Consider the following 16,262-nt stretch of genomic DNA (forward strand, 5'->3'; position numbering starts at 1 on the left):
CTGTTTTAAATATTTTTACTTAACGTAGTAAATTATTTTTGTCTAGTATAATATCTTATATATGTATATATTTTAGTTTTAATTAAAGATATTTATTGCTTTAACCTCTCCACTACAAAATGGTTACGGGACGCCATTGGTCTGCTGTATGTTTACGATTAGTTCATATATAATCAAATAAAAAAATAATAAGGTTAATGTATAGTTATATTTTTTTACAGTACAATACAATACATTTTATATACATACATCCATATTGAATTTTGATATTGAAGCAACAGTAAAAAATAACAAACAAGTTACTTCAAATTATTACATTTGTACATAGTTTTAAATAAATAATTCAATACTGCATAGCAGTCAACAAGTTGTGGTTTTAAAGTTAAAAATGATAATATATACTTATTAGTATAGCATGTTTTTTGATTTGAAACATTTGATTTCTTAAGTATAAAAATAAAATTTATTCTTTTAATGAATCATTTAACTATATACTTCTTATTAAATTCAATAAATTATCATTGGGATGTAAAATACATCATTTCACTTACAAACATTAGTGTTATATTCTCATTAGAATCTCTAAATGAAACAAGAGTATAACGAGTGTATTTTATATTAATTAGGGCAGTTCTAAATATACATTATCATGTGACACAAATTGAATACAAAATCTCAGAGCGATAATAATAAATAAACCTTACACAATCAAATCACAAATGCAAATTAATAATATCACTAAATACAGCATACATTATTATTAATAAAAAAATAAAATATACAAATGGGTACAAACATTTTACAATAAAATTCTCGGCCCACTTTGTTAAAAGCATTTACTAACTCCCAATACGTATTTTTTAATTATTTATTTCTAATATAATACCGAACTTAAGGAGTTGTTTAATACTGAAGAATTTAGTATTGATTGTTGGCAATTAAAATATAATGGCTGGTCCCGAATCAACTTTACATCTGAGTTTGATTCAAAGAAAATATGTAGTAGATATTTGGAAATAATGTTGATTCAGTGTTCAATGGAATGTTATTCTGAACTATTGTAATTCATAAAAATGCACTTAGGACTGTGTTAATGAGATATTTGAGCAGTATATACATAAAATTAAAACATTTTTGTTACATATTTTCTTTGAATGTTTTTTTTTTATATATGTTTCAATGCTTTGATGGATATTCGTTTATTTTAAGAAATAATTTAAAAAGTCTAGAAATATTTGCTACATTTACATTAAATACGTTATTGCTAATCTACGCGGTGTTCGGATCTATGAACAGAGCACTGATTGCAAAAACTAGGAAGACCACACCGCCGATAAGAGTAACTGAAATTATAAAATAAAGCATTTATTAATTTTTAGTGTATTAATAATACCACATTATGATCATTATAATGCTTTTGAATATGTATTTTATGTTACAGTGAATGTGTATTTTTCAGTGAAATTATATTTTCACTAGTAGAAATATAATTTCGCTGGCTAGGCAAGTGTAAATGTATCAAGCAATTGATTTATAATTTCACTAGTCAATAACAGTGATAATTGTTACATATACGTTCAAAATTTTTTGGCCACAACAGGTGATAAGTCACAATACTGTCTTTGAAACTCAATTTGACAGTTGCGAAACGTCTATTTGATGTTTAAACCCAAACTTTACCTAAACTAAGGTGACCAGACGTCCTCCTTTGGGGTGGATTATCCTCCTCAAGAATTTGGTTCTCAAAAAAAATTTTTTAAGGCAATGTCTTTATCACCCTTGGATAAAAATTTTTGAGAAGGATTTTAAATAAAAGTTTTGGTGGCGACTTTTTTTAGCTCTCAGGAATTTGTCTCCCTCGAACAAAAATTTCCGAAATTATATTTTTTAGCTCCCGCAGCAATAATGACCATTTTATTTTTAATGTCCTTTTATATTTTCAAAATCTGGTCACCTTATTATAATACAAAGACGTCATTGAGGGGGGGGGGGGGGCAATTTGATCTAACGAAAGTTCAAAAACTATAGTTAGTTTTAAAACAATCATTAGATCAAGTTGGGTTTGATTAATTTGTTAAGTTTAGGTTTGAACATTTTGGCCTTAACAGGTGATATATCGCTCTACAACTATTTTTCAAAGAAAATTCAACGGGTTGTCAGTTACTTTTTTAAAAAAATTATTTGACATAAAAAAACACATGAACGACTTTCAAATGACAGTATAAAGTAGCATATAATTTCACTAGCAACTGTCAGTGAAATTATATTTTCACTAGTATTATACCTATCGGTGAAATGTCAGTAAAAATATATTTTTACTGGTAATACACATTCACTATAACATATATAAAAGTTGCAATAGAGAATATTTTAGGTCTAATGTCTTACCAGTTCTAACAGATATGCGTTGAGCTACTATTCGACCACCGAGCACCGCCAAACCCGTGCAGACCGAATGGCCTGCAACACCGCCCACGATTACACCCCACACGTCCTGAAATTCAATTTTATATTTTACCATATAAATGACGGGATGTGGAGTGAAAGTTTATATTTACCTCTCTAGCACCAAGGATCACCGTAGCTAGTTGAGATCTGTCGCCCCATTCCGCCAAGAAGGTCATGGAAGCAGCTTGCATGAAAATGCGAGCCACAGCGACCCATGCTTGGCGTCTACTCTTTGTTACAGAGTTAGTGCGGCCAATTTCTTGGTCGACTAGTGAGAGTGCTGTTTCTTTTTCGTACTAAAACATATAATATTGATGAAATTGGGTACAAATAGTGCCATAACTAGACAAGTGTATTAGATACATTTACATAGGATTTAGAACGAAAGTGCCTGATACAAAAATAAAAAATCTTGAAATCATCAAGCCACTAAGCTCACTATAGCCATGTACTTTCGAAACATTAAATTATCTTCAATTACCAGACTTTGATTACAGTTTGGTGCCCCACTACATACTTAGTAGTTGTTGATTGTGTTTAGTCATGCTACAATGGAAGATTTATAGTAAATACATATATTTACCATATCATCTCTTTTCCGGAGATCTTGCTGCACTTCTTCTAACTCTTCTTGTCCTTCGTTTGGGTCCATCTTCCATCCGTCTCTCAACATCTTTATCCCAAATATAGCAAAAAGAGCAGCACTTAAATAATATGTATACGCCCTAGGAACTACTGTAGCCACCCATCCAAAACCAGCTATAAAATTAAATAAAAATATTAGTAATATATATTATATAAAAGAACATTATTCATACAATGCTTACCCGATAACACAGTCATTAATATTAAAGCGGATATGGCACCTCCGAACACCAAAGCTCTAGGGTGTCTCATCGCCATGATGGCGGCTATGAAAAACGTCTTATCCCCTAGTTCGCTGACGATAATCATTGACAAGGACGCAACAAAGCCTTGCACGAATGAAGCACCAGCTTCATTTTCAACACGCTGCAAAAAATATCATGTGTGAGTTATTGAATTGCATAAATGCACTTATCAAATAATGACACAAGTGTCTGATCAATGACTTTTATATTGAAAGAATAGAAGATTAATAGCTATATTTTTATCTAGAGAACACTTATTGTTAACGTGAACAAAAAATATTTATATTAATAAATATCACAAATGTAATTTATTTAATCGTTCATAATCCATGGAGCACTTGAATCATTTAAAACTTAAGATAACAAAACTGTATATGATGTAATCTACAGTAGCATATAAAAAAAAGCTTCACTACTCAACATCATAAGAATTTAGATAAATGTGTATGTAATCCTTGATTTGATTTTTCGGAACCTTTTGAGTAGTTTATTAGTCAATTAACCATCAGATTTTGTTGTAAAAATATTTACAAAAATTATAATGTTAAATCGTTCAGAATTTAGTTTGAGTAAAAAATTTAATATTATTGTGTATTCATCAATTAGAATAAATATAATATAAGACAAAGTATGACGTCTGTCGGTTATAACTAATTATCAGCTCAGAAACGTTTTAAAATAAATGTCGAAATGGGTGAATAAAAATAACTACCCTTAGTGAAGATCGGGGCATCGAACCATTATTTTTTTCGTTACAAGCGCACAGTTCTTTGACTATCTTATTATATTTTTTATCGTTGTTAATCTGTTTTGTTGTATTTAGTATGTTAAATTATTGTTGGTTTGTTTTGTTGCTGTTTTATTTATAATTCATTTTAAAGATATTTTTTACTACTTTCATAAACAATTCATAATATCTATAGTTATTCGGAAAAGCATTTTTCATTATTGAGTTTAAAAAAAAAATTGAAAAGCAAAATACTTGACACAACAATAATTAACAAGATTGTATAAAACAAAAAATTATGGCTTAGTGTGAGTGACGAAAAATCTTTGTTCTGTTTTTATTGTCTCCTAAAACATTTTTCCGAGCGAATACAGAAAAAAGATTTCAGTAAAATTCATATAAGTAATTCGGTAAAATTTCAAATGTTTGGTAAAATAAACATCTTATCGTTCATTGATACTGAATGTCGTCTTAAGATAAAGTAACATAATGAATCAGTAGACATACTTTATCGAGGATCACAGACTGTATACAATTTGTAACGTACATAAACGGTTGTTAAGGGAACATAATAAAACCATCGATTTGAACAATCGAGGAGTGTTTCAGATATGGTTTTATATACAGCTACGTGAGATAGCGTTTTAAACGATTATCTCGAAAATTAAAAAGTAGCATACATACGTCAAAAACCAACAAAAACGTTTAAAGCGTATAATCAACGAAAAATTTATTATTAATTTAATAAATGGCCGCAATAATCTAACAGATACATTGAATAATTTTATCTATTTGTTTAGTAATTGGGAAGTACTGTAATATAAATTTGATGCAAACCATTCTGTTCAAATATTGCAACGATACAACGACCTTTTCCATTTTAGAATATACATTTATATTACGAGCATTGTTACTTATTATCTACAATGAATAATAAAAACAACATGAAAAGATATTTTTCTGTATACATAATTATGACAAAGCTGTTACTCACTTCAGAGATAATTTCAAGAACAAAACATAAACAAAAGTTTTTAACCACTTGCATAAAGGCATGAAAATCACAACATTACACAAAGAAGTCCCATGAGCCGTATCGAATCATTTTTTTATACAAAAACCAATATATAATGATTTTTTACATTTCAGAGCGGCAAATACCTTCATAAATGCACCGAAAAGCGCTTCTCTCCATCCTTGATGATCCAACGGTGTAGTACCGTAACTGGAAACGTAATCGGTGCTCCTATTCAAAGTGAATTCACTACTCTGTCCAATGTTCGAAACACTATTCAGATCCATTATGATACGATAATTTGTCAATTAGATTAATTTTAAACTATTTTGTTTAGCGAATAGATCGAAATATTACTTTTATTGTACACAGGCGTTCCGCGATACAATTATGTTTGAACTATCCGAGCGTGTTGAACAATACGTCAGTGTTTGATATCAGACGTGCGTTATCTGACACACTTGTATCATCTCTGGGACTTAAGGTAGCGAGTGGCATAATTTTTGAGATTGCTCACATGTTTGCACAATTTAATCGAACACTTATGTAATGAAATACCTCTGCTTTTTCTTCTATTGTTTGCTCTTCTTCCGGCGCTTTGCTACCGGATACTCCATAACTGGTTAAGATGATTGAACAAATCACCAAGATCGATATTGTCAAATTGTTCATATTGGATCTGTAATCATACGGAATAAAAATTAATGCACTGTTCATTCAATCTGCGTAGTTTACTATAATGAAAAAAAAGAAAAAACAGTTAAAGAATATTTTATTATGATTAGATCTATTCTAGAGATGAGATTCATGATAATAAGATAAAATTTCGCATCAAATGATGACGTCGCGTATAAAAAAATCAATAAAGCACAAAAATTATATTTATAGTGTTGTATCTTAGGAAAAATACATTTTATTTTTATCAATATTGTTGATGATATTAGCAAAGATAAAATTGTAAAACGTAAAACATGTGTGCAAAAATTTCCGCGCGTTAAGTTATCTTGATTGTAAAAATATTCTAACAAAATTCCCCATGGACGAAATAGCCCGCCAGTTGTAATTTTTAATACATAAATCTGTATTTTTTTGTTTAAATTCTAGAGCGTGATATATAAACTAATTTAAAAAAAATTAAGAGCTCACGTAATATGACTTCTAACCCTCTGCATCGACGGATTACGATAAAAATGTAACATTCCAATTGAAGTTTACCCTCTAACGAACCTTATTTTTATAAACAACTTGTTTCTCTTTTTATGAAAATATTTTTTCATAAGAATATATTTTTACTTAATTCATTAATATATTATCATTCAGAAAAAAACTAAACATATTAGAGATTTTAGAACATTCTCGGTGTAAAAGTAAGTTTAAGTCGTTATTATCCAAATGTACTTAAATAAAATAAATATTAAAGCTTAAACGGTTATGTATGTATAACAAGCACGATAAACCATTGAAATTAATCAATGACTAATACATGAAAGACCTGAGTTTTAATCCCATATAAACCCTAATGCTTTTAAATTTCTATTGTGATTATTATGTGGCGACCATTTGTCAATTTGTTGTCAACAATTCGTCTTCTCGGACCCACTTTGAAATGATTTTTTAAGTGATAAAAACAGGAATTCATTAGCTTATCACGCGTTTCTGAATGTTTCCAAAAATCTCTAACTCCAGGGATTGCGCCAATTTTTGAGCCAACTTGCAGTTGATCTTGGGTCGCCAACTAGACAGCATAGTACATTACAGGGCTCGCCAAGCTCGTCATTGGCCAGCAAATTCTATTTAGGACATCATCGACACCTCTTGAGACAGTGCCTTCACGTTGCATCCCAGACGGGCATAATTGTGCTACGACACTATGTCCCCAGTGGCGATTATGATTTGTGCGATATTAATGTTTTATTGATTGTAATCTATATTAATAGTTTATAATTAATAAATATATGTCACTGATTGATTTCAGTTTGTGTCTCACTACTTATTGAGTCAACGCCTGTCATGTTGCAGTGAAAGATTTACAATAAATAATGAAATAAGGAACTCAGTCAAGCAAAAAATATCTTTGCACTTTCATGTAAAGACATTTGTAGGCTGAAGTTGCTTTCAAAAGATATATGGAAAATAATTTACATTTTACTTTGAATACGGTCAGGAGAATATAATACGGAGATGTGAATTTGACAATCCTCAAAAATAAAAATGTAGTGGGTTTTCTCAACGGAATAAAACCTTGCATTAACAAATAAATTATAACATTAGTCAATTTTATATTCTGTTAAAAAAATTAAGTGTATTTATTATAGCTAAATAAATTAATAAAATAGAAATACATAATTTTGGTCTAAAATAATATCTACTGAACTTAGTTTAGATAAGAAATTAATTTATTTACATTAAATCTTATTATACCAAAAAAGATAATAATATTTAAGGTTATGTCATACTTGCACTATGTAAAAATATTAATAGCAATTTTTGAGCATTTTTTTATAAAAACATTCAGTGAAAATATAATTAACCATTTAATTTAAAACCGTAACAATTAATATATATTATATATAACAGACACTGAAATAATTACTAACAGTTTAATTAGATTATTGATCCAATCATTTTAGGTTATTCAATAATATATATATAATAATAAAAATAAAATTCCACCCTAACTAAAAAAATCTGACTGATAAACTACATTATTAATGTAATTATTTATTGAATCTTCTTTTAGTTTCAGAATTTTTGGTTTTAATTGGTGTGTTTTATTATTTAAAATATTTTTGGTTTGATGCCATATTTTTCTTGGTCTTCTTTTTTAATTTACCAGATTTATTATCTCTATTGTGTAGTTATTGCTTACTGCCTTATGAGTGAGTTCTTTAGTATTGTTCCAAGCTGCTTTTTGTATGTCCTTAAAAATAGTATTTAGCTTCTTCATCGAATTGTTTTTAATTGTACACTCAACTTAATGTTGTTTTTCAGTTCTACTTAAAAGCTTTCTCAATCTGTCGTTTTGTTGGTGCGAGTTGGTCTAACTTCTCTCTCAATTGTTCCTTCACTAAAGATCAAAATCACTGCTGAATGATCAGAAGTCAACTCAAGGCTCTCTTCTATTTTTACCTTTCTGGAGATGAAAAAGTCAAGGTGATATGGCATTTTTTTTAGGAGCAGTGGGCCAATAGGTTTGTTTACCAGTTGTAATAAAGTCACATTTTAATTCCCTTATTGCATTTTTAAGTTCTTTGCCTTTTGTATTAATTATTCTTGATCTCTAGTCTGTGTGTTTGGAATCAAAATCTACTATCTTTCACCAATATGCTTTAGGAAGTTAAAATATATTTTTTTAAATTTTGCTTTAGCGGGCAATATTCAGCTCCAATTAGCATATATTGTCTAGTTGATTTAATTCCTACCACTGTTAGTTGAATTTTATCCGTTTGTAATTGCTGTTCTTCATAATGGTCAATACTCTCTTTGATTATGATAGCGCTATCTCCTCTTGCTTTATTTTGCGGGTGTAATTTATGATATATTTTATAGCCTCTGATCTTTAGCAAAGATTGATTTGTAAAGTATGTTTCTGAAACGAAACATATATAATTTTTTTAAACATATAAAAAATTTGTAGTTCTTCTCTTCTATTTAGTAGACCATTAGCGTTCCATGTTGCTATTCTTACATTTTTTAGATCACTGGAGTTTTAAGTGAGTTATAATTTTGATGTTGATGTCTTCCACTCAATAGCTTCAAACTTTGCCAATAAAGTTTGCATCATTTATATCTGATTAAGCTTTTCACTGGTTTTGTTTTTGCTAATTTACGCTCTTTTCGGTTATTTGAGCATATGATTCTTCATTTATTACTGCATGCTTTGGTTGTTTCAGCTTTTCTTTTTTGAAATTGACAGACTTTGTATTTATGGATTTTTTACAATTGGAGGTGTGGTGGTCTCCTGTGCATTTAACGCATTTTGGCTCTCTTCCTGAGAATTTATACGTGTCCATATCTTTGACACTTTTTGCATTGCAAAATTAATTTATTGCATTTTAGGACTTCAATTTCGATTTTCATGTGACAGATTCAACCATTATTGGTCTTGATTGATTCATATGTATGTCATTGTTGTTTTGTCTCGTACATGAGTCCTGGTAAAGTTTTATATTCTGTCTCTATTTCTTTATTTAGTTGACTATAATTTTTGACATTGCTTACAATTACTGGAGGTGGTTTATGCTGTTTAGTCTTTTGATTGTTTATTATTTTGTCAGGCGTTTCCAATAGTTTTATTCTTCTGTACTATCCATTCAGTTTGCAGAGCGACTAGTTAGCTTCTCTACGATGTCGCGAAGTCCTTCTATTTGCTTATTCGCTTTAACAAGTGGTGCTTTTAGTTCTAGTTCATTATTGCCCATTTTGTTATGTATTCGCTTATATTAATAGAACACTACCATGTTATTACATTATCGATATGCTTATAAATACATTATTTACATTATTATGTTATATTTATTTACACTATATTTATAAATTACAAAAATTAATTAATTAACCTCAATAATTTAACAACAGATAAAGATATGGAATATTCTTTATAGAAAGCAATGAAAAGGTTAAAAAGACCAAAATCCATAAGCCGCCAATCAAAACGATAAATGGAGATTGGACGAGAGATAACAAACAAAAAGCCAACGCTTTTGCTAACTATCTTGAGGAAATCTTCAAACCCAATGAAATTAAAATACAGGGCAACGACACAGGAAGCAAAATAAAAAACCAAGGAAGAAGTAGCTATAGAAATAATAACTAATATTAATTCAAATAAAGCACTTGGATTTGACTTAATAACTGGCGAAATTATGAAGAAGCTTCTAAAAAAGGCAATAGTTAAACTAACATATTTAGATTAAAACATGTGCCTGGAAAATAGCAGAAGTAATAATAACTCTGTGAAACATTGTGAATGCTCTGTGATATGTTTGCGATAGAAACATACATAGTGACCTAGGTGTCAAAGACGTCGCCAGTGTTATAAAACGTTTTGCGGCGAAACATGAAATGAGGCTCGAACAACACGTCAACATTGAGGCAGCAAGCTCCTCAATGTGGACAACTTGAAAAGATGACTGAAGAGGACTAAGCCTTTCAAACTGGTCTAGTTATCATTACTGAAACTCATTTACAATTAGTGATTGTGTAGTGTAGAACAGAAAACTTTAAGTGTTTAAAATATAAATTATTAAATATAGAGAAAAATTAATTGCTGGTCTTTATAGACAGTTTTAAAAAATATTATTAATTAAAGTTAGCTATTTGTCATAAAGACAAGTTTAAATAAATATTATTAATGTTATTGTTTCCTGTAAACTGCTTATTATTTTAAAAACCTTCATTTTAAATTTTTTTTATTACAAATTATAAAAAATATATATAGTCAAATATAATTAAAAATAAATTACAAGGTGTGTGTTATTATAATGATTTAAATCATTAATTATTGATAAATTAAATCAATAAATAAACAACATGAAAGAAGTTTAATTTTTTTTAAGGTTCTGCACAATTATTTGTAGCTATTATATTAAGTGGTGGAATGGGATTTTTTTTGCTCTTTGGTTTCCGAAATTTCATATATGGGCTTTTTGTATTTGATCCAAAATTGACAGAACTGGTGTCATAATTAAAGAAAGAATTATGACATGCTGTAGGAAAATTACTTCAGGGATATATATATATATATATATATATATATATATATATATATATATATATATATATATTTAATAATTCTTCAAATGTGAATAATAATTAAATAGTCATATATGTACATGCATCACTAGCTTTATATATATATGTATATATATTTTATTAATAGAGATAAGGCTTTGACTTCCGCTTATTATATCTACTGTAACGTATTTCATTTTTATTTTATGAAAATAAAATTGATATTATATACATATGTGACAATATGTTCATATATTACATTTTTACAGTATGACAATTTTATCACTAGTGTCGATTTTGATAAGATAACTAAGTCGATGAGTTGCTTCATCATTGAAGTGATAAGATTTTTAAACATATAAATTAAACAGAGATAAATAGTAGCGTTGTAAAGTTTGAAACGTAAATATCGTTCAGTGTTATGGATTTTTTCCAACGCGATAGTGTTTTATTTGAGAGATAATCGCAATTCCTCGATTTATATCGTTCACTTATTTGTTTGTAATACAATTATTGAAGTTGCATATATTATGTATTTAACGCGTAGAGTGCGGAATACCACTAATAATTAATTATTGTCATAAGACATATACTAGATGATAATTGCTATGTTACACGTTGACATAAAATCTAATGCTACTCGAGACGCTATGAACTTATCATTGCAAAATCAGCCGTAACGATTGGTAAATCGTCATTATACAGAAAAAATGCGTATAAACAACTAACACAACATAAATCGTAATTATTCCTTACCTAAATATTTAACCCGTCATTCATAAATCAGATTATTTATAAAAAAAATAAGACTTAGTCGCATGAGCTGGTCATGTCAGATTGATATAGGTGACGTATGACGGTTTTGTTTTTTATGTTTCTAAACCATAGCAGTGATATGCGCGGCCATGCGCGAAAAATATTAATTATGTAAAATCCTTTTTAATTATGTAAATAACGCGATTTAATTATTATTAATATTTTTAAAACAATATAATAAGCATTCTGTATCAGTTTTCTTATCGAAAATATTTATTTATATCATTGGCCTAGTTTTTAGGTTTATCTTTAGCAAAGTGTTTTCGCCAGTGTCGTAAAAATTCTGAGACATGTAATTAAAAAGTAAGGTAATTTTTTAAAAATCAATAAATATCTTTCATGATTAGGTCATACATTATTTATTATTTAAGAAGGGAAGGGGATTTAAAATTAAAGTATATGTTATCAATTGTCCTGATTGTCTCATGATAAGTCTACAAAACACGCCATTGCTGCATATTGACACGAATTTAGCTGCATCTCAAGACTTCTTTCAATTCGATTGGTCGAGTAAAGGCTGCTCTACCTCCATAGGCGGATCCAAGGGGGGGCATATTTAAACGTATTATTCACAACAGATTTATATTTTTATAAACATTTTATATTTCCCTTCATTTTTATTACAATCCTTCCAGGTAGACAGACTAAACTCAATGCAAGATAAAAGTGTTCTTGCTGTTATCGCAACAAATCTTCATTTTATCTTTCAAAAATATATTTTTGGCGACGGAAGGTAACGGATGGCAATTAGACAGATAGTATTATTTTTATTGCGATAAAGAAGTTACATGAATATACAAGCGAGTTTGAGTGGATAGTGCCTTGGGCCGCACCGGCCGTACAAGCCCGCCGAAAATGCCAAGCGAAGAGAGTCCGTCATGTCAGTGCTACCAGAGTTCCTTCAAGTTTTGGCCATAATAAATCTAAATAAATAGGCCCCTTACATATCTATGCAAAAAATAGTCCTTATAATTTAGGACCTAGTACTTTTACTTTCAAAAAAATAACTTTTGGAAAATCCACATCCTCTAAAAATAATACATCTTTTTCCATATTTAGCGTACAAGTTAAAAGATAAAATTATGAAAAGATAATTGAATAAAAGTAATTTTCATAAATATTCATGGTTAGCTTATTCCCCACTTATGAAAGGGGTCTCATGTAAATATTGTTCGTTATTTGCTCTCACAGTTGTAGGCGAAGGACGATGCAATGATAAAATCGGAACTTTGGTTATAAAAGTTTTGAAAGCGTTCTTAAAACTTCTGGGTAATAATAGAATATTGGAAAGACACCAACGAAAAATATGTCATATAATTTCAATTCAAACTATATTTTTTTTACGTTGTTATAACAAGCTATAAAACGAATTATGGAATATTTTATTTTCAAGTAGATTGAAACTAGTGAAAGAAAATCGTAAGACTTATTTCTATTATTGATAATATTATAAGACTTGGAAAACAAAACATAGCTTTTGAAGGTCATAGAGATGATGGCATTTTATTATATACATATAATGAGAGGTATAACCAACGAAAAACATTTTTGGGAGATTTTAAAATTAAGGATTCAAGGAGGAGATAAAATTAATGAAAATTATTTAAAATCTGCATCTGATAATACAACATATACAAACTAAAACAAACCTAAATAATGGTATTGATTGTTGTGGTAAGGAAATAATCCGAAAAATTAAAAAAATGTCGAATCTAAATATTATTCTGTAATATTTTATAAAACAACTATACACAAACTTGCAATCTCTTTCTCAATTATGAATAATGATGAAATGGATAGCTCTCGAGCTGACTGTGTTAACGCAAATATAGTATAAAAATATCAGACAGTCATTTATTGCTAGTGTAGTCAGATTGAAAAAGTAGCATACACACAACGCGAAATAATTCCAATGAATTGTTTTTTACTATAATAAAAATCCAATAAAGTAAAGTTTTTATTGTATTTTTTAATGAAAATATTTGAACATATTATTTTATATTATTTACTTGAAAAATATTTATTAAATAGATATGTAGTGCTTTCAGTTACGTTTCCTCTTTCTTTCAACGCGTTGCGAGTCATTTTGAGTATTATCAGTAGACTCATCAGATGAAGAGGATGAACTATTATCGATAACTGTGGTGACTTCGAGCTCGCTGTAAATATAATATACCCACAAATAATAAAAAGTCACAAACTTTAATCAAACAAATATTTGTATTACCTTTGCAATAAATCGAATGGAACATCCACATAATCAATTCTACAACAAGGCCACTTTGTAATCTTACGTAAGTATGTTTCGAGACAATGCGAGTGGAAGTATTCGCTGCAGGAAGGACACTGCTTTCCCTAAAATAATATAACTATTAATTTATCAGAAATGAATCATAAGAGATATTTTTATTTCAAAACATACGTGAAATACTGATTTATCACACAAAGAACACTTTTCGATGAAATTTTGAAAGCAATTTTTAAGATACGAATCAAACTCGTGTATTGTCCGAGAACCGAGGATGTAGTATCCATTTGTTTTCTTTTTGAGGTAATGTATTTGACACCAGATATCTAATAATTCCTGGTAGAAAATGTAAATATATTATTTCATCATTTAACCATACGTAGTACTTACAAATTAGAGGAATTTGATATTTAATACAGTTAATATTCGTCATTAAATTATTCTCGTATTTTTTCTAAGTGCTTCAAAATAAATATTAGTTTTCCTCTAATTTGATGTACATATATATACACGTGCAATAAAACCCTGTTAATTTGAAACTAAGGTTATCAAAATTTGCAACATAATTTTTTAATATATTTTTTGTATACAAAGGTAAGTAGGATGAAAATCTTTAATAAAAATTCATGTATATTATATCAGCAGCATTGTTACTTATTATTTAAAGAATGATGGTATGAATCAGATATTCAACACAAAGGAACAGTATAAGTTTAAAATGGCTGCTACACTATGCACAAATGTGGAGAAGCGTTGTCATTCGTTTTTTTCAGTATTAAAGAGCTAAGAACTCATTAAAATTCAACGACGAATGAAAGTTTAATACAGTGACACATGTCTATAACTCCAGTAAATGTAATAGTGGACTAGAAACTTTCGAAACAGTGTGAGTTTTGTAGCAGATTTTCCTCGATCAGGTAAGTTCATTGAAGTACATTTATGATACACACTCATCTTCGATCTACAATGTTATTAATTAAAATATCGTGGACTTCTGAGTATAGGTGTTTAATTGCATCATGTCATTCCTCAGGGTTGGTGATTTTCACATCAAAAGAGCGATTATAAAAAATACCATCATTGAGAAAAATTTTCCAGTGACCACGATTTTCATATTTCTATTTATATTTCATTCGTATTTCTATTTATATATTTCATTTCCATGGAAACTTTTCGCATTTATAGAAAATTATTATTTAAAAAAATCAAATTAACAGGGTTTTATTGTATATAATTTTTCATACTTGCGCACGAGTTTTGGTAAGGTGGAGCGTTTTAGTTTTTGAAGAGACGTTAATTGCTAAGATACCCGATATAATCTTTCCGTCTGAAGTGACTATCTCTTCTAACAAACACTTGAAGTAATCCATATCTTCTTTCGAAAACACAGTTTGAGCGAGAGCGGCCTCATCCTCAACTAAATTCATAAATATCACTTCTTTCTCATTTGTCAACTCGTTAATGATGCTTTTAATTTGTTGCTTCATGGGCCGGATAGCTTTGTTGACTTGAGTGATTATATCATTTACTTCATACATTTCTCCATCTATAATGAAATATAAATGTTAAGCATTGATTGGAAAATATAATTATTTATTATTTATCAATACCTGTGAATGAATTTTTAATTTTTTCGACATCATAATACGTCAGGACGCCTCTGCTCATAATGTTTCTTAGAAAACATCTATGGAAGTCTTCTAAGTTGCTCATTTTAGTCCAAATCTGTGATAAAACAAAATAAACTAGTCTTAATAATATTGTTATAAATTTTTATTGTTCTGGAAACAGTTTTTATTAATAATGATTTCAAATGTTGAAGAAAGTATATGAAGCTAGAAACATTTTATGATTTACCCATCATTTCCGTTTTATAACTTATTTACAAATTCTTTCAAAAATATGTTTTAATAAACCTAATGGATTTATTCGAGATCCGGATCTCATTCCTTTGAAAGCTTTCGTCGTGGATAAGTCTCAATGATTTTTAAAGACATCAATTAATGATAAAAACTCAACTGATCGGAAAAGTACTTTTATTAAATTCAAATACGCATTTTGTTAAGTTAAATATGTTTTATTAGCTTCCCTAATCAAAATGTTTTAAAAAAAGGAGACACTGAATTTATTTCAAACGAAATCAAGACGTTGGAATATGTCAAATCGATGATTGTGGTAAAAGTATTAAAACAACTGGTACAATACCGGTAATACCGATATTTTGAAAAACATATTAAATACTTCATGGGGTCTTTATTACATATATAACATACAAAAAGTAAAAATAATCTATAAAAATACCGCTAGTGTCAGTTTACCGCCGCCAAGAAGAAACGTCAAACTTTAGTGCTGCCAGAGCAAAAATATAATTTGACATACATTTTT

General features: G+C 28.9%; 2 protein-coding genes and 1 long non-coding RNA gene across 5 annotated transcripts; 1 reads left to right on the forward strand and 2 right to left on the reverse strand.

The window, feature by feature from the left end:
* Positions 1-189: 189 nt before the first annotated feature.
* Positions 190-11,668, reverse strand: LOC148231674 (putative divalent cation/proton antiporter TMEM165). Of its 3 annotated transcripts, none has more exons than XM_088193252.1 (7): positions 11,570-11,668; positions 5,639-5,759; positions 3,276-3,459; positions 3,032-3,207; positions 2,559-2,744; positions 2,389-2,494; positions 190-1,343 (listed from the first exon to the last, which is right to left on the reverse strand). In XM_088193252.1, exons 2-7 carry the CDS (start codon positions 5,750-5,752, stop codon positions 1,270-1,272), a joined length of 840 nt encoding a protein of 279 aa, XP_088049378.1. In that variant the 5' UTR covers positions 5,753-5,759; positions 11,570-11,668; the 3' UTR covers positions 190-1,269. The 3 variants fall into 3 exon arrangements, with proteins under 3 accessions (XP_088049378.1, XP_088049379.1, XP_088049376.1); XM_088193253.1 differs by lacking the exons at positions 5,639-5,759; positions 11,570-11,668 and adding exons at positions 5,227-5,353; positions 5,438-5,554; XM_088193250.1 differs by lacking the exons at positions 5,639-5,759; positions 11,570-11,668 and adding an exon at positions 5,227-5,554.
* On the forward strand, positions 6,767-7,423 carry LOC148231675 (uncharacterized). The gene is made up of 2 exons (XR_015810809.1): positions 6,767-6,975; positions 7,056-7,423. It is a non-coding gene; the product is annotated as an uncharacterized LOC148231675 (long non-coding RNA).
* A 1,910-nt stretch (positions 11,669-13,578) lies between the features above and the next one.
* Nse1 (SMC5-SMC6 complex component Non-SMC element 1) lies at positions 13,579-16,219 on the reverse strand. Its single transcript, XM_088193255.1, has 6 exons — positions 16,179-16,219; positions 15,488-15,602; positions 15,122-15,423; positions 14,052-14,213; positions 13,857-13,984; positions 13,579-13,788 (listed from the first exon to the last, which is right to left on the reverse strand). Exons 2-6 carry the CDS (start codon positions 15,588-15,590, stop codon positions 13,674-13,676), a joined length of 810 nt encoding a protein of 269 aa, XP_088049381.1. The 5' UTR covers positions 15,591-15,602; positions 16,179-16,219; the 3' UTR covers positions 13,579-13,673.
* Positions 16,220-16,262: the final 43 nt, after the last annotated feature.

Source organism: Plectrocnemia conspersa, unplaced genomic scaffold (genome assembly GCF_051122295.1).
Source record: "Plectrocnemia conspersa isolate PC_06_02 unplaced genomic scaffold, ASM5112229v1 ptg000009l, whole genome shotgun sequence".
Lineage (NCBI taxonomy): Eukaryota > Metazoa > Arthropoda > Insecta > Trichoptera > Polycentropodidae > Plectrocnemia > Plectrocnemia conspersa.